General features: G+C 46.0%; 1 protein-coding gene across 2 annotated transcripts in view; it reads left to right on the plus strand.

The window, feature by feature from the left end:
* ldlrap1 (low density lipoprotein receptor adaptor protein 1) overlaps window positions 1–23,490 on the plus strand; it is a 38,384-nt gene that overhangs the window by 12,969 nt on the left and 1,925 nt on the right. Inside the window, exons 2-8 of one of the 2 annotated variants that reach the window (XM_022750571.1) lie at window positions 7,085–7,227; window positions 8,239–8,351; window positions 12,131–12,245; window positions 13,636–13,708; window positions 18,204–18,299; window positions 20,855–20,949; window positions 21,337–21,371. In XM_022750571.1, the coding sequence (XP_022606292.1) occupies window positions 7,085–7,227; window positions 8,239–8,351; window positions 12,131–12,245; window positions 13,636–13,708; window positions 18,204–18,299; window positions 20,855–20,949; window positions 21,337–21,371 (670 nt within the window). Of the gene's footprint in view, window positions 1–7,084; window positions 7,228–8,238; window positions 8,352–12,130; window positions 12,246–13,635; window positions 13,709–18,203; window positions 18,300–20,854; window positions 20,989–21,336; window positions 21,372–23,490 lie in introns of both variants that reach the window. The other variant, XM_022750569.1, reaches the window with a different exon arrangement.

A 23,490-nucleotide genomic window follows, 5' to 3' on the forward strand; every position in this document is an offset into this window, starting at 1 on the left:
CTTGTCCCGGGGGGGGGGGCGCTGCCAGGCGGCTAGCTCATCTGGCTGGCCCCAATGCTTGTCCCGGGGGGGGGGGCGCTGCCAGGCGGCTAGCTCATCTGGCTGGCCCCAATGCTTGTCCCGGGGGGGGGGGCGCTGCCAGGCGGCTAGCTCATCTGGCTGGCCCCAATGCTTGTCCCGGGGGGGGGGGCGCTGCCAGGCGGCTAGCTCATCTGGCTGGCCCCAATGCTTGTCCCGGGGGGGGGGGCGCTGCCAGGCGGCTAGCTCATCTGGCTGGCCCCAATGCTTGTCCCGGGGGGGGGGGCGCTGCCAGGCGGCTAGCTCATCTGGCTGGCCCCAATGCTTGTCCCGGGGGGGGGGGCGCTGCCAGGCGGCTAGCTCATCTGGCTGGCCCCAATGCTTGTCCCGGGGGGGGGGGCGCTGCCAGGCGGCTAGCTCATCTGGCTGGCCCCAATGCTTGTCCCGGGGGGGGGGGCGCTGCCAGGCGGCTAGCTCATCTGGCTGGCCCCAATGCTTGTCCCGGGGGGGGGGGCGCTGCCAGGCGGCTAGCTCATCTGGCTGGCCCCAATGCTTGTCCCGGGGGGGGGGGCGCTGCCAGGCGGCTAGCTCATCTGGCTGGCCCCAATGCTTGTCCCGGGGGGGGGGGCGCTGCCAGGCGGCTAGCTCATCTGGCTGGCCCCAATGCTTGTCCCGGGGGGGGGGGCGCTGCCAGGCGGCTAGCTCATCTGGCTGGCCCCAATGCTTGTCCCGGGGGGGGGGGCGCTGCCAGGCGGCTAGCTCATCTGGCTGGCCCCAATGCTTGTCCCGGGGGGGGGGGCGCTGCCAGGCGGCTAGCTCATCTGGCTGGCCCCAATGCTTGTCCCGGGGGGGGGGGCGCTGCCAGGCGGCTAGCTCATCTGGCTGGCCCCAATGCTTGTCCCGGGGGGGGGGGCGCTGCCAGGCGGCTAGCTCATCTGGCTGGCCCCAATGCTTGTCCCGGGGGGGGGGGCGCTGCCAGGCGGCTAGCTCATCTGGCTGGCCCCAATGCTTGTCCCGGGGGGGGGGGCGCTGCCAGGCGGCTAGCTCATCTGGCTGGCCCCAATGCTTGTCCCGGGGGGGGGGGCGCTGCCAGGCGGCTAGCTCATCTGGCTGGCCCCAATGCTTGTCCCGGGGGGGGGGGCGCTGCCAGGCGGCTAGCTCATCTGGCTGGCCCCAATGCTTGTCCCGGGGGGGGGGGCGCTGCCAGGCGGCTAGCTCATCTGGCTGGCCCCAATGCTTGTCCCGGGGGGGGGGGCGCTGCCAGGCGGCTAGCTCATCTGGCTGGCCCCAATGCTTGTCCCGGGGGGGGGGGCGCTGCCAGGCGGCTAGCTCATCTGGCTGGCCCCAATGCTTGTCCCGGGGGGGGGGGCGCTGCCAGGCGGCTAGCTCATCTGGCTGGCCCCAATGCTTGTCCCGGGGGGGGGGGCGCTGCCAGGCGGCTAGCTCATCTGGCTGGCCCCAATGCTTGTCCCGGGGGGGGGGGCGCTGCCAGGCGGCTAGCTCATCTGGCTGGCCCCAATGCTTGTCCCGGGGGGGGGGGCGCTGCCAGGCGGCTAGCTCATCTGGCTGGCCCCAATGCTTGTCCCGGGGGGGGGGGCGCTGCCAGGCGGCTAGCTCATCTGGCTGGCCCCAATGCTTGTCCCGGGGGGGGGGGCGCTGCCAGGCGGCTAGCTCATCTGGCTGGCCCCAATGCTTGTCCCGGGGGGGGGGGCGCTGCCAGGCGGCTAGCTCATCTGGCTGGCCCCAATGCTTGTCCCGGGGGGGGGGGCGCTGCCAGGCGGCTAGCTCATCTGGCTGGCCCCAATGCTTGTCCCGGGGGGGGGGGCGCTGCCAGGCGGCTAGCTCATCTGGCTGGCCCCAATGCTTGTCCCGGGGGGGGGGGCGCTGCCAGGCGGCTAGCTCATCTGGCTGGCCCCAATGCTTGTCCCGGGGGGGGGGGCGCTGCCAGGCGGCTAGCTCATCTGGCTGGCCCCAATGCTTGTCCCGGGGGGGGGGGCGCTGCCAGGCGGCTAGCTCATCTGGCTGGCCCCAATGCTTGTCCCGGGGGGGGGGGCGCTGCCAGGCGGCTAGCTCATCTGGCTGGCCCCAATGCTTGTCCCGGGGGGGGGGGCGCTGCCAGGCGGCTAGCTCATCTGGCTGGCCCCAATGCTTGTCCCGGGGGGGGGGGCGCTGCCAGGCGGCTAGCTCATCTGGCTGGCCCCAATGCTTGTCCCGGGGGGGGGGGCGCTGCCAGGCGGCTAGCTCATCTGGCTGGCCCCAATGCTTGTCCCGGGGGGGGGGGCGCTGCCAGGCGGCTAGCTCATCTGGCTGGCCCCAATGCTTGTCCCGGGGGGGGGGGCGCTGCCAGGCGGCTAGCTCATCTGGCTGGCCCCAATGCTTGTCCCGGGGGGGGGGGCGCTGCCAGGCGGCTAGCTCATCTGGCTGGCCCCAATGCTTGTCCCGGGGGGGGGGGCGCTGCCAGGCGGCTAGCTCATCTGGCTGGCCCCAATGCTTGTCCCGGGGGGGGGGGCGCTGCCAGGCGGCTAGCTCATCTGGCTGGCCCCAATGCTTGTCCCGGGGGGGGGGGCGCTGCCAGGCGGCTAGCTCATCTGGCTGGCCCCAATGCTTGTCCCGGGGGGGGGGGCGCTGCCAGGCGGCTAGCTCATCTGGCTGGCCCCAATGCTTGTCCCGGGGGGGGGGGCGCTGCCAGGCGGCTAGCTCATCTGGCTGGCCCCAATGCTTGTCCCGGGGGGGGGGGCGCTGCCAGGCGGCTAGCTCATCTGGCTGGCCCCAATGCTTGTCCCGGGGGGGGGGGCGCTGCCAGGCGGCTAGCTCATCTGGCTGGCCCCAATGCTTGTCCCGGGGGGGGGGGCGCTGCCAGGCGGCTAGCTCATCTTGCTGGGCGCAATGCTTGTGCCGGGGGGGGGGCGCTGCCAGGCGGCTAGCTCATCTTGCTGGGCGCAATGGCTTGTTAGCCAGGGGGCAGGGGGGGAGGGCGCTGCGGGCCGCCGGGCAGCGATAGCTCTGCTTGCTGGCCGCAATGCCTGCTTACAATGATAATTTGTTGTAGCTGCCCTTCTTGCTTTGGCTTTGGCACCACCTGTTGGATTTGCAAAAAAAAAGTAATAAAAAACACATGTGTTATTTGAAGTACCACATAGATACTCCATTTATTTTATAGAGAAAAATAACAAACACAAACTGATGGTAATGTTCAAGTAACGAATGAGGTGATGTGATTTTGTAAAAGGTAACAGTTAGAGTTAACAAACGGTAAAGTGTTCTGTCCTTTACAGGTAGTGAAATAATAATAACAGACATAGTGGTCAGAATCAGGTAGAAACATGTTGCCTTATAAAAAGAGCATTACACTATAATGACATTTTTTAATATCTATTGCTATTGAAATTCAGTAGGCTTACCATATCCGATGTGTGAGCTGTGGGCTTGCTTCTGACTGGTGAGGAGATCGATCGTCAGGTTTCCATTCCCAGTTACAGCCAGTACTCAGAGACTGATGCCAGGTGTTGATCATGTGAGACTTTGATCTCGTCGGATTTTTTTATCAGCTTCATGTGTGAAAAAAGTTTGCTCACAATATATGTGCTCCCAAAAACTGCTAGGGACCATCTTTGTTGCGTGCTTTCTTATGTTGGGGTAGGTCTCATTTGGGAGGGCAGCATAGTACTTGATCAGACTGTTGGGGCTGAATACGTCTTTCAGCACATCACAGGTCTGCAACTCAGCCAGCTCAAATTGAAGAGAAGGCAGGGTGTCGTTAATGTCGGCAGCAAAAGGGTTCTGGAATGTGCGGATTTCTTTAACGTGGACATGAAGCTCACGGAACCGCACACCGAACTCCGCCCTCAGTGTTTCCAGTGCGTCCTTGCACTTCTCGGTTGGGAACGGGACCGCCGGTTTCTCAGCTGAGAGGCTTCGAGTAGCAGGGAGATGGGTGAAGTCTTGTTTTTGCACCTGTCCAATAAGCAGCGCTAGTTTAAGCTCAAATACTTTGATGTGGGAATACATGTCAGATTAGTTTTCCCTTGCCTTGGAGCTGCAAGTTGAGGCCGTTTAAAATTTCTGACACATCTGTTAATAAAGGCGAGGTCCCATTTCCATTCTGTGTCGATCAGCTCTGGGACAGTTTTTACCTTTTTCAGGAGAAAGGCATTGATTTCGGGTAGCAGGTCGTAAAAACGCTTCAAAACTCTTCCCCGGCTTAACCAGCGGACTTCAGTGTGGTAAAGCACGTCTCCGTGGGCTGATTCTAGCTCGGAGAGAAAGGCGTGGAACTTCCTGTGTTTAAGTCCGTTTGCTCTGATGAAGTTTGTGCAGGACACAACCACCTTCATGACAGATTCCCACCTCAGAACTTTGCAGCTTGACGCTGGCTCGGTCACGATCAAAGTCACGTCAGAATATACCATTGTGTGAGGAGGTGAAGATGAGCCACTATTAACTATAAATAGCTCATAACTATGGTCAATTTTAATTAGAATGCCAACCTTTAAGTATGGATATGTTATGATGTTATGATAGGAAAATGCAATTTAATAAAAATTGGTTGATGTTTAGAGGGATTGTCTGGGATCGTTAAGTGGGCCACTCCAATTGCTTTGGCGGGCCGGATGTGGCCCGCGGGCCGTAGTTTGGGGACCCCTGGTTTAACCCCTGCTGCTTTTTTCAAATGGTCTATGTTCCCTCAGCGATATGGTTTCCTCAGCCAAGTGATGGTGTTCACAAAGTATAAATGCATTCACAAAGCTTTGGAAATACTTGTGTAGTTAAAATACTTGAAACAATAGTTTTATGCCATTAATTTCATCATTTGCTCATCAGTAATAATAACTGTCAGTGATTTACCACAAAAGCTTAAAAATAGAAAATGGATTTAAACTGAAAACTGAAACAGCTGACACGTGGAAGCAAGCAACAGTTTTTACGGGTGCTGAGAATGAGCCTGTTCGTTCAAAACTGCACAACAATCATGTGCTGCTAAAGAAGATTAAAGCACTTGAGCTGTAATGGGGAAAATGAATCAAAGACTTATTTGAGCATCATCAGATAAGTCAATTTTTATTTCAATTAATCAGCTGCTTATTTTCTCAATTAATCAACTCTTATTTTCTTGATTGATTAGGTGGAAAAGTACATCAAAATTTCTCAGAGGTCAAGTTAACACATTTAAATGTCTTGTTATGTCTGAATTGTGGCCAATCAAGTTTTTGTTGAAAGACCGATCATTAAATTGACCAACTATTTCAGTATAAAATATGCGATGGTGTTAAAAGCATTTATTTAGCTGGCTGCATGTATCCTAGGAGATACTGAAGATACTGGGTGACATGAAGACCACCCAGGACGGAGGGGTGATGTTGTTCAAGAGACAATTGGCCTCCACTCACTATCACTGCAGAGTGGCAAGTCCATAAACTTTTTATTAGCTTCAAGGAGAAGTTAGCATGTTTATTGCTGTAGCAAATGGCTGAATACTGAAGAGGCAGTTTGTTGTCTTCTTGCGTGAACTTCCAGTGTGAGATATTGTTCCCACGGTTTGTGCAGCTGGTTCTTTTCATCAACTCTGGTCAGTTTGAAAGCTGCTGAATGTTGGAGATTTAGTGTGGACTGTCAGCATAAATTGAACATGGGTCTCAGTGATTTGGTTTTATGTGGACGGCTGGTCAGGTCACACAAGTTGTTCCTTTTTTTTTTTTTATCACTGCACTCACATTGCCTTGAGCAGCTCACCAAGGTTTCCTCTGATGAAATGAACCAAAATCACAGTCTCGACAAAATGTATGATATTGAGTTGTGGATAAGTGTCATTGTCTCATAAGCTGGAGGAGATGATCTTTTATTAATGACTTTGCTGCCTGCAGTCGGCAGGATTGTAAATGAATTCTGCCAAACGGTCAAGTGGACCAATTTCATCTCTTGAACCTGTATTTCACACATTGTTGAAAACATAGTTACTCCATATACCACCAGTGATGTTTCACATTTTATTTTCGTTTTGTTTTTATGGCATTAATGCTTGATCAGTCCGTATTCTGCATGGAGTGATGGATGAGAGAAAATTAAGGGTTTACAGTGGAGTGCAGACAGGGCCAGCTTAATTATATGATATGTGATAAGATAAACTTTATTCCCCCCACACAGTGAAATTGAAGTGTCGCAGCAGCAGAAGTACAGAACAGATGCATTGATAAGTAACTTTAAAAAAACCTGAAAATATTTTTTAAGTAAAAATCAAGTATGAAAAAACTAAAATAGAAGGTACTCACCTCTATTTACATGTCCATGTCCTCCATTTTAATGTCATCTGGAAACAACAGAATATGCCCTCACTCAGTTTTTACATTGTGAGCCCAAAATGATTTATTATCAGTTATGTTTGTCTACATTGATTCTATTTTCTGTTATCTTATATTTTCATACATAATAATGAGTTCATATTTTTCTAGGTTTGTACAAAACGAGCAAAGAGATATATCATTTTTTTGTGACCTGGAGGTGAAATATGGTGGCAATTTGGAATTTGAGTTAAAAATCTTTTTCATTTTCATGGTTGTAAGAGTCTTTGAATCCTCAAAAACTCTTCCAACCTTCTGGGTATTTCAGTGATTGCCGGATTTTATATTTTATTATAATCTTTTTAAGAAAACTGCTACTTTACACTCCCTTTACCATGCCACATTTGGCAGGATTACAGCTTGGACAGCCAAAAAAGATGATTCACCTTTTTATTTAGATTTGAAAGAAAACTCAGTGGCTTGTTTCTTACTTTCCATCACAACTAGCAGTAGGTTTACTTATATATTTCTGTGAAAATAGGCACAATTTAGCCCATGAGAGCACTTGATTTAGCTGTGCTGCTTGAAGAAATATCAAAAGCATGTGCTCATTACACACAGCCATAATGAGGACATGGTTTGGCTGCTGCCGTATCTAATCTAGCTGAGTCTATCATCCTACAAGTGGACAAGAGAATGCTTCACTGACACGTCTCAGCCTGCCTTACAGAAAAAGCAGCAGTGTTGTTGGTGAGCAGTAGTATCAATGGTGTGTGTCTCTCATCTCGCAGAGCTTCCAGAGAACTGGACGGACACGAGGGAGACCCTACTGGAGGGCATGGTGTTCCAGCTCAAGTACCTGGGGGTCACGATGGTTGAGCAGCCCAAAGGAGAGGAGCTTTCTGCAGCTGCTGTCAAGAGGATAGTGGCCACGGTGAGAGACACCTCACACTTGCACACCTTCGGCAGCGAAGACACACACACATAACTGAAATAGTTTTAACACAGGCCGCCCAAAGTCTTTTGTCAACACCCTTCTATTCAGGAAACATTTCCAACAGGGACTTTCTCTAATTTTTTCTCCCCATCATCACCTCAGCTATTTGAAACTCCTGGTTATCCAGTAGTTTTCTCCTGTTCATGACCTCTCTGACACCTCTGTGAAAAGTGACTGGTTGGTTGCAGACACCCCCACCTCCTCCCCCCTGAGGCCAAAGCTGACATTTAGAGGAGGATGCAATTAGTTTGGACACTGTTGCTCATTGTGTGGCTCAGCCAGCTTTATCATGGTAGAAAAGGCTTAATGTTATTGGATCTGGCAGCTCAGTGGATAATGAAGTTAGCGGCAGCAAAATGGTGGGACTTGGGACACGGTGATGTATGGAGAGGGAGGCAGAGGCTCTGATTGGGCATAATCTGTTGGCTGCCCTTGGTGTCCCTCTGAAAAGGATGTCAGGCTGCTGAATGGGAGATTTTGATTTTTCTTTACTTGTCATTTTGTAGAACAGGTGGACTTGGTGTAAAGTAATATTTTGTCATAGCATAGTTTGAAAAGCTTTCATTTACTCTGGACTGAATGTCGCTTTGGTTGTTGTTAAACTTGTTTAATCTCTTTATTTATGTGTTTGTTAAAATGGCTTATATGTCAGATACGTATAATTATACTGTTAATCAAGCCAGACACTCTGTCAGATCTCCAAGTATTTAGCTGAGTTTTTGATGGCTTCTTTTGAAAGCTTGATGACAGGATATTTGCTTTGTAACTTGATTGATTTTGTATACTGGTATCCCTGGCACTGTGTATTTTGATTGGCTGGCCTGATTTAGAAATGAGCAGTTTGAGTTGTAATTGGCACTTAGCTAGATTGATTTTTCCTTTTCTTGTCTCTATCTCACATACCATGTTTCCTCTTCCTCCACCCATCTTCCCTTTCCTATCTTCTAGGCCAAAGCAAGTGGAAAAAAACTCCAGAAAGTCACGTTAACAGTCTCCCCACGAGGAATCATCCTTTACGACAGTGCCTCCAACCAGCTGATAGAAAACATCTCCATATACAGGTCAGTTCTCCTCCAGCTCATCAGGAGATTGCTAATGTTTCTCACACATTTCGTGTCCTGGTTTCAGTTGGGCGGCTCCAATTTAGGAAATGCTTCCACCCTGAATTTGTCCCTATCACTTGCAATAAAACAAAAGTTGTTATTCCTCTCTTGTTCTCATCCATCACTGGGTGAGTGTGAGTGTGTAAGGAGGTGTGGTACTCCAAGGCAGCGTAAAGTGTTTCTGTATATGTGTGAGACAGAGAGAAGAGTAGGCAGTCCATCAGCAGCATGTCTCATCAATCTCAACTCTCATGGGAGCACTACAACAGCTGTATGCCTGAGCTTTCACCTCAGGTGTGACTTACTGACACACACACACACACACACACACACACACACACACACACACACACACAGACACCACACACACAGTCCTCCTCTCTAGTAAATGTCTACAGAGCTCACTTGCCTGCCACAGCCTGCGCGCTTAAAGCTGCCCGACCTCCATTGGCCTCAAGCTTATGAGCAAAGCTTGAATCACTTTTCTAAAATTCCACATTTATGAGTCCACATATCAAGTCAAGATGGGACTTTCCATCGTTTTTCAAAGCATGACTAGGCTTACGTTGAAGAATGTCTTCTAAAAGCTGGCAGATTGAGGAGAAAATCTCAAGTGTTGACAGTTTTCTTAAGTTATTTCAGAGCAGTTTAATTGACAAGTTGTCTTCACTGACCATGTTTCCAACTCTGCTGTGCCACCTGGGGATGTTTAGCCTATTTTAGAGAGAAGTCTTCCCACCTGTTCAATCTTGCATCACTTGTCATGGAATAACCATTTTCTGGCTGTGCAAGATGGAGTCAATTTGTCAGACTCACAGCATTTATCTATATTAAAAATCTAGTCTGTACATCACTGGGATGGTTTTTTTTTTTCAAATTGAACTTGAACAACCTAAGGTCCATCAAAGCTAGGGAAAGGCAGGATGACAGATATTGCTGTCTTAGGCTAAGCCAAAATTATGTCGATAAGATGTGTATATTGCTGTAAGTGCATCAAAATGCACAGAGGTCAAACTGAACAGACTTGGTCATCACTGTTGTAATATTTCCTGTGCAGTTTTAATTCACTGACAATTAGGGCTAAAGCCGATGATCATTTTCATCCTAAATTAATCTAATATTAACTGTCTTGATTAATGTTTTTGTATATTAAATATCAGAAAATTGACCAACAGTCGAAGCAGGAACCAGAGAATGTTTTGCATTTTCAATGGCTTAAATGATGAGTGGATTATAAAAATTGCTGATTAATTTCTAGCCATCTGATTTATCAACAAATCCAGAAACAACAAAGGATTTTTCAAAGTCTGATACTATAGACCCCACCACCCCTCCCACACCAAGTTTTAGAACTACAGTTTCCTTATGGCTTTTTTTGGGGGGGGTTGTCATGTAGCTGTGGGCTACACCTTAAGCCACTTTTTTTGTCCTGTATTTCCTGAATTTAACTATAAGCAGTTCCTGTTTGCAATGTACTTTGAAATGAATGATTCTAAGGGTGTTTTCACATCTTTACTTTTTAGTCAGGTTAAATCAGACTCTGGTTGGTTTACCCCCTTGGTGTAATTTGTTTGGGCAGGCATGAAATAGTAATTTCACTCGGGTACGGACCCTCTAAAGGAACTGGTCTTGGTCCACTCCCAAACAATCTCTGGAGTGGTTCATTTGTGGTGGGAATGTAATCCATGCTCCAACCCAGCTACCAGATGTACTCCACAAGTTTGAGCTAAACAGCTCCTGTAGCCAGGTTTGCTCTGCATTCTGGGATGAACTGTAGCAGCTTGCATAGTTGCTACTAGTTGCTCCTTGTTAAATTGCATAGCAGTGTTTCTCTGAGAAATATGCACTAGTCCAGAGCGCAGGACCTTCTTTCTGTATTTACTTTCTTGCTCCTGCAGCACACACGTCTGACCCATAAGCAGAGTGAACATTCTCACACGGTTTATAGTGATGCATTTTGGTTCGCTTGGATTTTTCTCTGTGTGAAAAGAGACAGAACCAAGAGGAAAATTCTCCAAATTTACAAACTCATCAACTGATTCAGACCCAAGCAAACAAACTATTGGTGTGAAAAGAGATATTCTTGGAAACTTTCACAGTGAATCTAAGGATTTTTTCATAATATCTGTGGATTCTGATTTAACCAGAAATATGTCTCTCTGAAGAAGTAGCCTCGGTACATTAATTACCTCCATGAGCTGTGTGTGGAGGCACGAGTGAGCTTTATGTGAGCTCTGTCACAGCTGCTACTGCTCCAACTGTTGACTAAGTGGATGAGTGGGCAAAATCAGCAGGCCAAACTACGATAACTAACTTCCTATTGTTTTTAGAGGACCGACATGCACCTGTCTCTTTTGACTCACTTTGCCTCATGTCTGAAAACTTCTAGATTTATCTTTTCAACTCTACAGATGCTGTCTTCATTACAAATTTGTCATACAGTGTTTGTGTTCATGCAGTCCGCCTTGCACTGATAATAGATTCTGTCATTTGAAAAATATAAAGTACGTAAATAGTACAGTAATTAAAAGGCTGACTGGGTGAGGTGAGTCCAGCTGTAACCTCAGGATGGTGTGAAGACATAAAGCAGCTGGTTGTATGTTGCACCCCATTGGAGTGCTCCTCCCCAGACATCTGCTGAGAAGATGGATGACCAATAAAAGAAATGGATTTGCCTAGACACCCAATTTCCCTGACGCCCTCCCGCCCAAACGCTTGCCTGTAAATCTTGGTTGTGGTGTGCAGAGCACAGCTGTGATTCTCAAACCTCTCCAAACTTTTCCTCCCTCGCTTTTATCTATTTAATGATTTATTCATTCATTCATCCATTCATTCATTCATTCATTCATTCATTTATTTATTTATTTATTTATTTATTACAAACCATATATATTTCCCAGTCATTAGTTAACCAAGTGTGCGACTATACTACAGTGAAGTTGGAGCACAGCGCTGATGCTCAAAGGAGAAAGGAAGGACAGATGGCAGACATTCATTACAGCCTTCCTCCTTCATTTTGGGTCTCCCTCCCCTCCAGGCCCATGTGCCCATCACTTTGGTATTAGGGTAATGACATGATGATCAAATAGTGGAGAAAAGCTATTTGTGAAGCATTACAGTTTAATTTAAACCCTGCTCTGCACCTGAGTCTGACAAGCGAAACTGATACCTCACAAACATGTGACATAGAGGAATCTCACATCAGCAGATGACCTTCTACACCACAACAAGACAAGCACAATCACCTCTGTCTGTGTCTGTTTTATGTACCTTACAGGGGCCAGACCTAATCTAAAAGCCATAATTTAAAACTCTGTGTGGAGGTTGTTTAACAGGTGTGCACAGTGGGAGTGGGATGAAGTAACTGCTTTAAAAAGCAGAAAGGAATGGCATGCCTTTGGCGGAACAACACAGATGTCCACTGTGCATGATTCAGTTCAATTTCATGACATTGCTCAGCCCTGTACCTGCACACACACACAGCTGGGGTGTGTATTTGAACACGTGTAGAGCAGTGAGATTGTGAGTGCAGCTGGCTTTAGGATTTTTTTTTGTAATAGTTTTTCGAGAAATGCTAGATTGAACAGTTTAAATCGGATTGCTGTGCTAGCTTAAGGGCTTAGTGCAGATGAAGTTGCATGATGGTCCCACTTGATCTGTGAAGACTCTGTAAGGTCTTAGTGTTTTTATTATAATAAGTATGTGCATCTATTTGTGTTTGTGTGTTTTTCTTTCAGAATATCATATTGCACGGCGGACAAGATGCATGACAAAGTGTTTGCCTACATTGTCCAGAGCCAACACAATGAGACTCTCGAATGTCATGCCTTCCTCTGCACCAAGAGAAAAATGGTGAGTAAATGAGTTTGTGCGGTTAAGTGTGTCTGAGTGTGTCCACTGTGTACAGAAGAAGGCTGTTTATCCAACATAGTCCAATAACCCGTTCACGGGAAAGGCAGAGTTGAACATCCTCACCTTCTGTGAGGGGAAACACAGAGTCTGAAACCACCTGAATCTAAATATTAGATAAAAATGTTTACTGTTCATTTCATTTAAATTTTTTTCAAATTAAACGAATAGTTCAACATTTTGGAAAATGCGCTTATTCAATTTCTTGCCGAGTTGGACGCAAAGATTGATACGACGTGGGTGTTGAATATGAAGCTAGGGTTAGGGTTAGCACGAGCACCTCTAAAGCTCACTAATCAACACGTTATATCCAACTCTTTCTTGGTCAGGCACAGCAACTTTCTGAAGTCTTGTCATCATGGTGAGGTTGCCAGGCAACTAGCCGTCTCCCAGCCAAGAAATAGTCCCTTATAGGACCCCTCCTGTGAAACCACACCCTGCTGTTTTTACACTTAAGTTTTTGAACTGAATAAACGTGTTGAGTATTGAGCTTCAGAAGTTCTGGTAGGTGGATGTTGTTAGATTTGGACAGAGCCATTCTAGCTGTTTCCACCTGTTTGTAGTCCTAATCCTAAACTATTTGGCTACTGGCTGTGGCTTTATATTTAGCATATAGACTTCAGAGTGGTATTGATCTTCTCATCTAACTCTCTGCAAGAATGAAATGAGCACATTTCCAAAATGTCACACTCTCTCCATCAGTGCTGTTGGTTACATATACAGTAGATAAATATATAGTGGAATACAGCTAATGGCTGAAGCTACAAATGTAGACTAAAGATTCTTCATGCTGTGAATTTCGCATGCAGGTATTGCACTCAGCTTTTGCTCCTGGCAGTGTGTGAAAAGAACTTTATGCAGATATGTTGCAGAGGGAACAACTGCACTGCCACTTTGAGTCGCACTTTACTTGCAAATGTCCAAGTATTAAGTCAGGAGAAAGACAAGGAGTGAGAACATGAAGGGCGGGGAGGCTGTCATCCCTCTCTTGGCATTCTCTCCATCCCTGGAGGTTTGTAGAAAGAGTGAACCACTCCCTCCTCTTCCTTCCCCTTACTAATTTAGTTCTGGCCAAAAGGCCACGTATCCTCCCAGTTACACAAACAACTCGTCATGGAGTCCACAGGTTTCTCTTCCTCCTCCTCAAGTAGCTGTGAAGAAACTCCTCCTTGTATTAGTGGTCAGTTCCTGTTTTTATCATGGTCATAGTTCCTTGACTTCCTGGAGTTTTCCCTCCAGTGGATAAGATGCATATGAGTATTGTTCATCTTCCTTTTTTGTTTTCTCTGTATCTGTCTCATCTCTTGTCTGGCTCTCTGCTTCCCACCAACAGGCCCAGGCAGTAACCCTCACGGTGGCTCAGGCATTCAGAGTGGCGTTTGAATTCTGGCAGGCTGCCAAGGAAGGTACGCATGGTCGCCCTGACGACCAGAGTGTGACGGATGAGTGAAAACGTTCCTCTCTTCTTCTCTCCACTCCCCACTGTTGTTAACCTCTACTCTTACTGTACATGTCGAGTATACAGTGACCCTCTCTTTTATCCTGAGGTTTCCTGGAAAACGTGGAAACATAAAATTTCCTCTGTCTTCCTGGTCTTGACCTTGACACCCTCTAGAGGGGTCATGTGAACTACTGGAGAACTGTTGGGCTGCTCCTGCCCATCACTGATATCCCTCTCTCACACACACACACACACACACACACACACTCACACTCACTCACTCACTCACTCGCATAAAGTAGAGGAATGTCCCCATTGATTGGACCAGCTCTTCACACAGTGGTTAAATCATCGCCCAGAGAGCACTGAGACCTGTTTTAGTTCAGTGACGCCTCTTTATTACAGGGAGCTCAGTCATGGTTAAAGACTCATCTAGGTATCGACATGGGGAGGGGTGGAGAGGAATTAAGGTTAGCCTGGGGCAGAGGTGGGCTGACTGAAGTAGATCTTCTCTGTTCCCTTTACAGTGAGAACAGGACTTAGATGTGTGAGCACTGGGATTTTCCCTCTATATATTTTATCTATGATCTTTTTTCTCCTCATAAAACACCGTATTTATATTTTTCTGTTTTATGTCAAACTTTTAAGCAGCATTCACCCTCTTTGAATTTGTGAGCACCCTCAATAGCAGTGCACAGTACGGAGATAATCAGGCACCACAGTGAGCACAACACGCAATCAAAGTGCTGTGTAAGGACGTGTCACACACATTCTTTTGTACAGCTCAGCAGAACATGCATGTAATTTACTGCATGTGTGACTCCGGTGTAAATGAGCAGTTTTTGCCACATAATATTGGTTTCCTCATCACCACCACCCCCCACTCCCATCTTCCTCATCTTTTACATGTATGTTGCTGTGTTGGTGCTCTTTGAATTTTGTGATTATCCATTGTTGCTGTCCGTCTTGTTGTGCACCTGGCACCTTAATCCCCCTCACCCCACACCAGTCGAGTTATTTCATTCTCCCTCTCCTCCCCCCATTCCAGCACTCGCTTCTGTTTATTATGAGGAGTGAAGAGGAGGAGAGCAAAGGAAAGGGGGGATGGGGATAAGGAGAGAGGGCAAGAGAGGATGAAAGGCGGGGCAGAGAGGGGTGTTGGGATGGCAAGTGTGTAAGAGAGAAAGGAAAATGATTGTATGCGTGTGTCAGTGGGAGCTCAACCCCCTGACAGATTCAATGTCGGTGCCATTGATTCTGTCTCGTGCGAAGGCGAGCTTATTTATTCAGTCCTTTAGAGACGCACACTCTCACTGTATGAAAATTCCAACCGCCTCTTTCATTCACTCCACATTTCTACCCCGTCTTCTTGTTCTACTGTGGTGTTTAAGAATGTTTTAATGTGTGCATATTTCCATTTTGGGGGTGGATTATTTTTTCCAAGATCAAGGCCAGAGGCCCCCGCCTCACGCCTCTTCATTTGGCTGTTTGTATTTTTGAGCTGAATATAAAATCAGCAAATTAGTGCATACTGCCTCCTCACTCTTTAACCTTACTCTATTTATCTCACACTTTACCACTGCATCTTTTTCCCCCTTTTCTCACTGTTCTTCACCTCTCAACATCTTCATTTTCTAGGTGGGTTTAGTATTTCTTTTAATTTGCAGAGCTGCTTTCTTACAGTTCAGTACGGTCTCGCTGATGAATGAGAACTGATGCCTAGCTGGTGGGAGGTTATGGAGGGGAAAGGAGGAATCTGTTTTTTCAAAAAGAAGTAGTGGCGTTCTCTTGTGGCACAGAAGAAGAAAGTGAGATCAGGAGAGGAAAAAAAATCCTTTTGAGTCTCTTTCATTAAAGTTAGAAGACCCCTGAGGATCAGGGCAGGAAGAAAGGGTATCTACCCTATGTCTCTCTAGTTTGCAATATCTGTATTTTTTTCTTTTACAAACTCCCCTGCACCACCCACAGTGGTTCTCCACAGACCACCACACATTCCTGACCCACATTCCTCCGTATATTACACCTCCCATCTCTGTTCATAAATCCGTGTTGATAGAATATTCCCTGTAAACACTGCAGCTAGCTTTGAACTTGCATATCTTTAAGTTGGTTCCATGTTTAGCAGGAGTTGGAGCTCCAGTCACAGTGAAAACTACACACGGGAAAGGCCATGAGCAGAGAACAGGTGCTGGGGGAAATCTTTTGAAACACTGCCATCACTAAGCTACCTGGGCTCATGGGAAATGAGATGTCTTTTTTTTTCTTTTTTTTTTTTTCAGACCAAGGATAGTGATGAAATAAAAACACCTCCTTGCAGTAAACAGGTCTCTTTAGGATAGACGGAAATGGACGTTTAATCTCCAGCCATGTAGTTAGAGTGGGTCAGCATCTTGGCCCCTCAGGGAGTTATCACACTGGTGCAGAAGGTCTCGCGTTTTCCTGCTTCTGGAGTCGTTTAAGCATCAGCCCTAACCATGACTTCATGGGGAGGAGTGATATTTTAGTTAGGACAGTGATGGGTGTTTGCATTTATGAGTAAACTCAGAGTCATTAGTCATTCAAAACAAATGTATTGTATTTATCAAGCATTGCAGAGTAGGAAAATGCTCCCAACTGCTCGAAACCTCTGATACATTTTTTATTCTACTTTTAGGACAAGGAGTAGAAGCTTAGTTGTGAACATTTTTAGGAAATAGGGAGATAATGATTCTGAAACAAAGACCAAAAGCATAATACAATTTTCCATGAACCTGTTTCGCAGTGCCGGACAGCAAAACCGGGGTATGAACCAAACTATGATTCAAAAACTAAGGTCTGAACCGAACCGTGGATTCGGAGAATCGATACACTCCTGTTAGGAAATCACTTCTGTCTCTGCTGATATTTGAAAGAGCTCCAGAGGAGGTCTGTTTAAAGCTGCCAAGAGATGGTGTTCACACAGAGATATTCAGAGAGAGGAGAGATATTTTTGGAATGCTTGATGATGATGATGATAATAATAATAAGCTTATAGAAAGATTGTTTTGACAGAAATGGAATAATATTTGAGACTGACCTTGAGTTGGATCCACAAGAAAACACATGCTGAGCCTGCAGGAGCTGATGTCCTCACAACATCACATTTGCTACACAAAATGCAGCTTAGCAGCATGCAGCAGTGATGATTTTCTCAAAAGAAACAGTTTCGGAAGTAATAAATAAAACTGTGATCATGCAGACAGGAAACAAGGGGAGAGAATGTAGGGTATAACAACAGCAAAAAAAATATCCACAGCCATAATTGAACCATGGATGTTACAGTTATGTGGTATGTGCCTGAGCTATGATATTTGAAAGAAGACACCATAGATGCACCATAGCAATATACTGTATGTTCATATTGTTACAGTGCATTTCACTTTAACAATATGTGAGCTTACAGAAATTAATATTCCCCACATGTAGGGCAAGTTAACAAGGGGTGTAGTTGAAAGGGTGTAGTTCTTCATGGAGCACTGTGCCACAACACTCAGAGGGTTTGCAACATGTTCCTGTGCAAAATGTGCAAGTTGCACTATTACGGGAACTGTGAAAGTATGTGGTTCAATGGGGCAGATTTCATGCAGCTGAGACTAATGGCCTCCTGTTTTAATGTACTTACTAGGCCATGTTTATTTTTTACAGTCTACTATATGGCACATTTATAAATATCATCTTATAATTAATCATCAATTTTTACAACTAATATTTCAAACCACAACTGTGAGATCTAGTAGGAAGTATCATGAAGTACTGTTGCACTCTGAGTGTTGCATCTCTGTCCAAGCAGTAGTCCTGCTTCATGGTTAAAATAAGCGTTGGACAATCCATAAACTAGCCTCTGGTCCCGTCCTGAAGTAGAAGTGTTTTTAGTCCTAACTGTGAGCACAATTCCTACAAGTAACTCTGCTGACAAATACCATCCTTCAAACTACTCTACTAGTCCAGAGTGCAACAGAGCGGTGTTGTACAGGAAACACAATGAAAGCTGTTTTCAGTTGCACTTAGTAACCTGCACTGTGTTTTAAACCACTTTCTTAGCAGGTGAGAATGTTTAGAGCGAGCAAAGCCTATTATCCGTCTGACCCAGATGCCATGCCTACTCTGTTTGAATGCTGCTGTACTTACCGCTGCGTAAAATATGAAGTGTGTTCCCATCTTTGAAGCCCAGGCAGGCCTTTTAAGTTTCAGCTGACAGATGGCTTGATTAATGGCCTTAACCTTATGTGCCAATTTGCTGCTGCCAATTTGTTTACACACATTATATGCTTGCTTAGTGAAACATTTTAATACGCACATTTTCAACTGCTATAAAAGTAAACAGTTCCCTCAGTGGTTGCACCGTGAGGGCATTCACTGTGTGGCTACAAGTTCCTGAATTATACCCATGCTTCTTTTTTTCTTTTTGTCTTCCTCTACCCATCGCCGTTCCCCCTGCACAGAGAAAGAGAAACGAGTGAAGTCAGGTTCAGACGGGGAAGGAGCCAGCAACTCTCAGTCAGAGAGCTCGGCCAGCCTGGGCAGCCTGAAGGGAGGAGGTGAGTCATGTCACCCATCATCACATCGCTCTCTCTCTCTCCCTCACCCTCTCCGTCACTGCAGTCGTAGCCTCAGGGGAAGGAAGAGTATTCAGCCACTTGTCAAAGGTTGGCCTATATTAAGGCTGCAGGTCAGCTGACAACAATTTGCATTCTCTTTGTTATTCCTTCTCACTAACATCATTACAATGAACAGCAAATGACATTTTTAGGTGATTATGTATGATGATAATGGTAATGATGATGCTCTGTTTAATTTGAAAATATTAAACCCCCCCTTGCTGCATTGAGGATCCATTAAAAACAAATCTTGGTTCAGCGATCCCCTTGACATTTTATGATAATGGAGAACTTTTCATGGACACACAGTCATACTCTGTCCCACTCTGTTTGTGTAAAAAGCATGAAAGTGGCCCACATTTTCTGTGACCCCAGTGTTCCATCAGATTTCCCAAGATTCCTCAACTTAAGACACAGTTCATACCTTCGAAACATGTTGTTGACATCCACTGAGCCAGATGACCTTAAGGCATGATTAGCTCCACATATTGTCCACAGCCTAAGATGAAATGAGATGACGAGCATCCTATTGCCTGTGGCTAAATGTCTGTACACTCATGCCTCACAATGCTTTCTTCTTTGTTTGTTTGTCTGTGCATGCCCTTTTCCTGTCACACTTAAAACGCCAGCGGCCACTCTTAGAGTTTCCTCTGATCCTTTTGGTACTGGAGGTTTCTGTTTGAGACAGAGGCAGTATTTTTTTTGCATCTGAAAACATCAGCTTTGCACTGAGCTTCCTTCTCTGCCTGGCGCGGTGGCCTCCAGCCAGAGAGGGATCTCTCTAAATCTGTTCTGATACTTTATCTGTGGCTGTGGCCCTGGATGTGTAGCATTTTATGACTGACACAGGTTTTAAGGATGATCCCCAATGAGAAGACTCAACAAAGTCGGACATAGAAACAGATTCTGGTAACATAGAGGCTTGGGGTGTGTTTTTGGACTAACATTATCCCACTCACCATCCTGTGGGTCATTGAGCTGCCAGTGGACTGGATTTCTGTAAAGCAAATTGGCGTAATTGTACAGCAGAGTAATACACAGTACTGCAGAAGCATCTGAGTGCCTTTTGAAACAGGCTGAGCATTTCTCTCCTGACAGAGGTTTTCACTGCCAGCCCTAAAGCAGTGATTGGGGACAGCAGAGTTTTAGAGCTATCACAAGGTTACATTTATGTACCCTTCACTGTAGCTGATCAAATGGCATGCCACTGAGTCAGAGGGACTGTTAGCTTCAGTGGTGTTGTCAGCCGTGATTCAGCTTTATTCAGGAGACATGATACTCTCAGTTCTCTCCTGGCGCCAGGCGTCTTACAGTGGATACGAAATATAAATGCCACTTCTTCCCGTGTTTGTTTGTTCTCAGGTTTTTCCTGCCCCTCTTCACAGGGTTAAATGTAGGGCTTATGATTATAACTAAAATATCAATCACTAGTTTAAAAAAAGTAATGTTAAGTGTCATTGTCACATAATTTATTAAAGACATTCATTTACTGTCATAAATGAGTAAGAAAAGCAAGATATTCTCACATTTGAGAATTTTGCTTGAAAAATAACAAACAAACAGTTATCAAAATAGTTGTCGATTGATTTTCTTTCAATCAACTAACTGATCAATTGACTAATCGCAGCAGCTCTAGTTAAATGTGCCAGCCGGTTGTTTGCTCCCAGAGCCTCACTTCCACCTTAGCAAACACCTAAACTGTTAACTTCAGGGCATTACCGTCAGGCGAGCCTTGAGCCTCCCTCCTTTTCCACATGAATGACAGTCCCAGCCCCACAATATTGCCTTCTTCATAACAGCACAGTACTCTAAACGCCTTTGAGCCGGTCTTGACAGAAGGGGCAGGTTGGAGGGAATTGCTTTTGCATGCTGACTCAGTTGTTTATGAGCCAGTGTTTTGAGGAACATAGATGTTGAGGAAAAGGTCAGTTAAGGATAGCCAGGTTTCAGCAGTGAGGTGTGTGCATAGCAGAGTGAGGTTGTGCTAGCATCAGAAGAGTCATTGAAGTTTTACTGTCCTCAGCGGAACACATTAGCCTAAAGACTCGACAGAAATTAGAGTCGACACATATTATTGACACACATTTATCATGAGGCAGGGCCATTACAAACCAATCCCGTTACAGATCAGCCGTATCACAGGGGTTAGACGTGCAAGTCAGGAGGTTACTCCATGCTCACTTATCACAAAGTGACAATCCACAGACGGCTGGATTAATGAGATACATTAGAGGAAAAGGGGACCTTAATGAATAGCATGGCATTATACTTGGTGTATGCATCCTGCTGTTTACTGTTGCATGAGGCTATGATAATCGCAGGAGCCGATTATGTGGAGAAAATGTATCTTCATTGTTATGACTCCACTACACAGTGAATTCTTTAAACTATATAGGAATTGAATGTAGTGGGTGATTTGAAAGGTTGCATGTGATTTTTTTAATGCATTTATATGTAAATCTTCTCAAATCTTGCTTGTTTGTTTCATGTTGCAGAGGTAGCCACGGGGAAACTTCTAGACTTGGCCGAGGGAGCTAACGTGGCACAGGTCCACTCAGGAACAAAGCAGGCTGAATCGGATCCCTTTATGGTGCATAATCAGGCAACAGAGAACAACAATACTGTATGGGTAAGACAAGAGTCAGGCTGGTCAGTGAGATTCAGCTGTTTAGGTTAGATAAGATAGGAAGAGAGGGATAACGTGCAGGGGAGTGGATTCTGCAGCTGCACTGCTGCGACGCTGAGTTAGACAATAGCCTATTGAACAGAACTGGCCTCATGAAATGGTCACATAGCTGGAGAGGGTGTGGGGCTGCAAGTAGCCCACATTAACCTCCCAAGACCATTGTAGGTTAGAGGAAAAGTGGCTAAAGGTGACTTTGTTCATATGTGAGTGTATTAACATCTCATCAGTAAGAACTGTTATCATCACTCAAGACACTAACTTTAACAAATATGTGTATGTTCTCTGTGGCAGGAGTTGGAGGACGGTCTGGACGAGGCTTTCTCAAGGTGAGAACCAGTGTGGATTTAGGTTTTCCACCAAAGTCCAGTGTCTACTGAACAGCCACACAAGCTGCTGTTCTGGAAATAGCCGCATGTGGTTTGGGCTGCTCTTGTAATAAACACTGCCTCTCACTCCACTCGGCTCACCCTTGTGCACTCCCACAGACAGGAGACAGGCTCAGTTTACAGGCCCTGGCACGGCCGACACCCTCCCTGAGTCACACTGCTTTTGTAGGCTCAGTTTGCCATCATCTCAGGCCTCCACACTGATTTCATATGAGCTTGGGTAGCCTGTGATTACCAATGGGTGCTGCTGAGGGACACATTGCTTGGTATTTATATCACAAAACCATAGGAAAGTAACTTATTTTGCAGCATTAGGAAAAAAACGAAGGAAAAGATCCGGTCTCATAATTTTCTGGTTCAAGGTTGACAGGAAAGTCCATTGTCTGAGCTGTTTGTAACTCCTTAAACTCTGTCTACGTCGTCAACAAACCAATCAGAATGGAGCTGGAATCCAGTGTGAATAATGTTTCAATTTAGTGTGCATCGGCAGCACTCAGATAAGCTGTGGTGGTCTGCTGTCAGGTTGCACGGTGCAACTGTTTACAGCTATTTGTTCCAGACTGCCATAAAGACTCATTCAACCTTATATTAGTGCATTTATTTCCTTTGGCTCTGCTTTTCATTCCCTCTGCTAATTCGTCAGCGGTCGTCTTTTTCTCTCACTTCCATTTAGTGAAGGGGAGAATGGGCTCCACAGTCTCTTTAATCAAGCATTAGGAGGCCATTTTAGCCCTGTTATCAGATGATTATTTGTCTGCACACACTGTAATTACACCCTAATGCCGTTAAGCTGCCGCTCTGTGATTAATGAGGATGCTGCCTACATAAACAGGGATGCATCCACATGTAGATTTCTGGACTTGAAGTTTAGGGAGCTGAGGGACAGGTTGATGTCTTTGTCCACGAGGAGAAGCTGAAGCAGCAGAGACAATTCATGAGTCTGTGAATGAGAATATTACAGAATGACAGTGTCTGTATTATCTTCACTGCACCTGATGGTTGGTGTGTGGCACATACTCTTTAGCATAGGGATTGAAATTAATTCCAGATTAATGGATTGTTTATAGCTGAGTTACATAAATGTGCCTTTCTGAGCGAACTCCCACGTAATAATATTTCAGATAAGAAGACTATAAACATGAGAAATTATTGGTCATAGGGTGTAACTTATATTAAGCTTGAGAAACAGATACATCAGACACAGATACTCTGAGACTAGGAAAGATTTTTTTTCTTATCCCACATTGCTTTTGAATCATAGATTATACCGTCCTAAATTTGATCAAAGCTCACTGTGTAAACACCTTGGAGATCATGTAACAGGCAGCAAGTTGTGGAAATTATAAAAACATCTGCTCCCACAACATGAAAGTTTTATTCTTGGATTCCAAGTGTTTGTTCCTAAATTTTATTTTTTTGATGAGTGACATTTCACTCCCTTACAGGAGCAATCTGTAATTGTACTTTTTTGATGTGAACTGCAGATAAATTCATGTTCAGATCATTTTTGTTGCTATTTGAGAGACTGCACTGCCATCTGCTGGCTGTAGATGTAAACGCCTCTGAAGTGCCTGTTGATCAAAAAGAGGAAAAAGTCAATATTGTCTACATGTGTTTTCTGTCATGCAAAGAGAAAATGGGCCTGTTTTCTAATTTTGGCCTTATATCCACCAGCATTTGGACTTAAAGTCAAACTGTCCATTCACTTTATTATAAGAGTTCGGAGTTTAAATGTTGCCTGACTTGTGATGTTTCCTTTGCACCCCCAGCCACAGTCTGGATAGCTTTGAATCCTACTCAGGTAACAGAATCATAAATGGATGTAGTCACTTCACCTCATTCTCCCCTAGTCAACCCAACATTCAAGCCTGCTCATCTGCCTGGATTTCAGAATATTCAAGACACATGTAGTTGCACATTTTCACTGAAGGTGGTATACCATTAACATAGTTCAGAACCTTTGTTTGACTCACTGAAAGGGGGGAAACCCCCTCCCACTGTCATTCCACAGTTTGATCCATCCCTGAGCTTCATAAGTCGAGGCTCTCTGCCACAGAAC

The sequence above is a fragment of the Seriola dumerili genome, unplaced genomic scaffold, assembly GCF_002260705.1.
Source record: "Seriola dumerili isolate Sdu_G_001 unplaced genomic scaffold, Sdu_1.0 BDQW01000149.1, whole genome shotgun sequence".
Taxonomy (NCBI): Eukaryota; Metazoa; Chordata; class Actinopteri; order Carangiformes; family Carangidae; genus Seriola; species Seriola dumerili.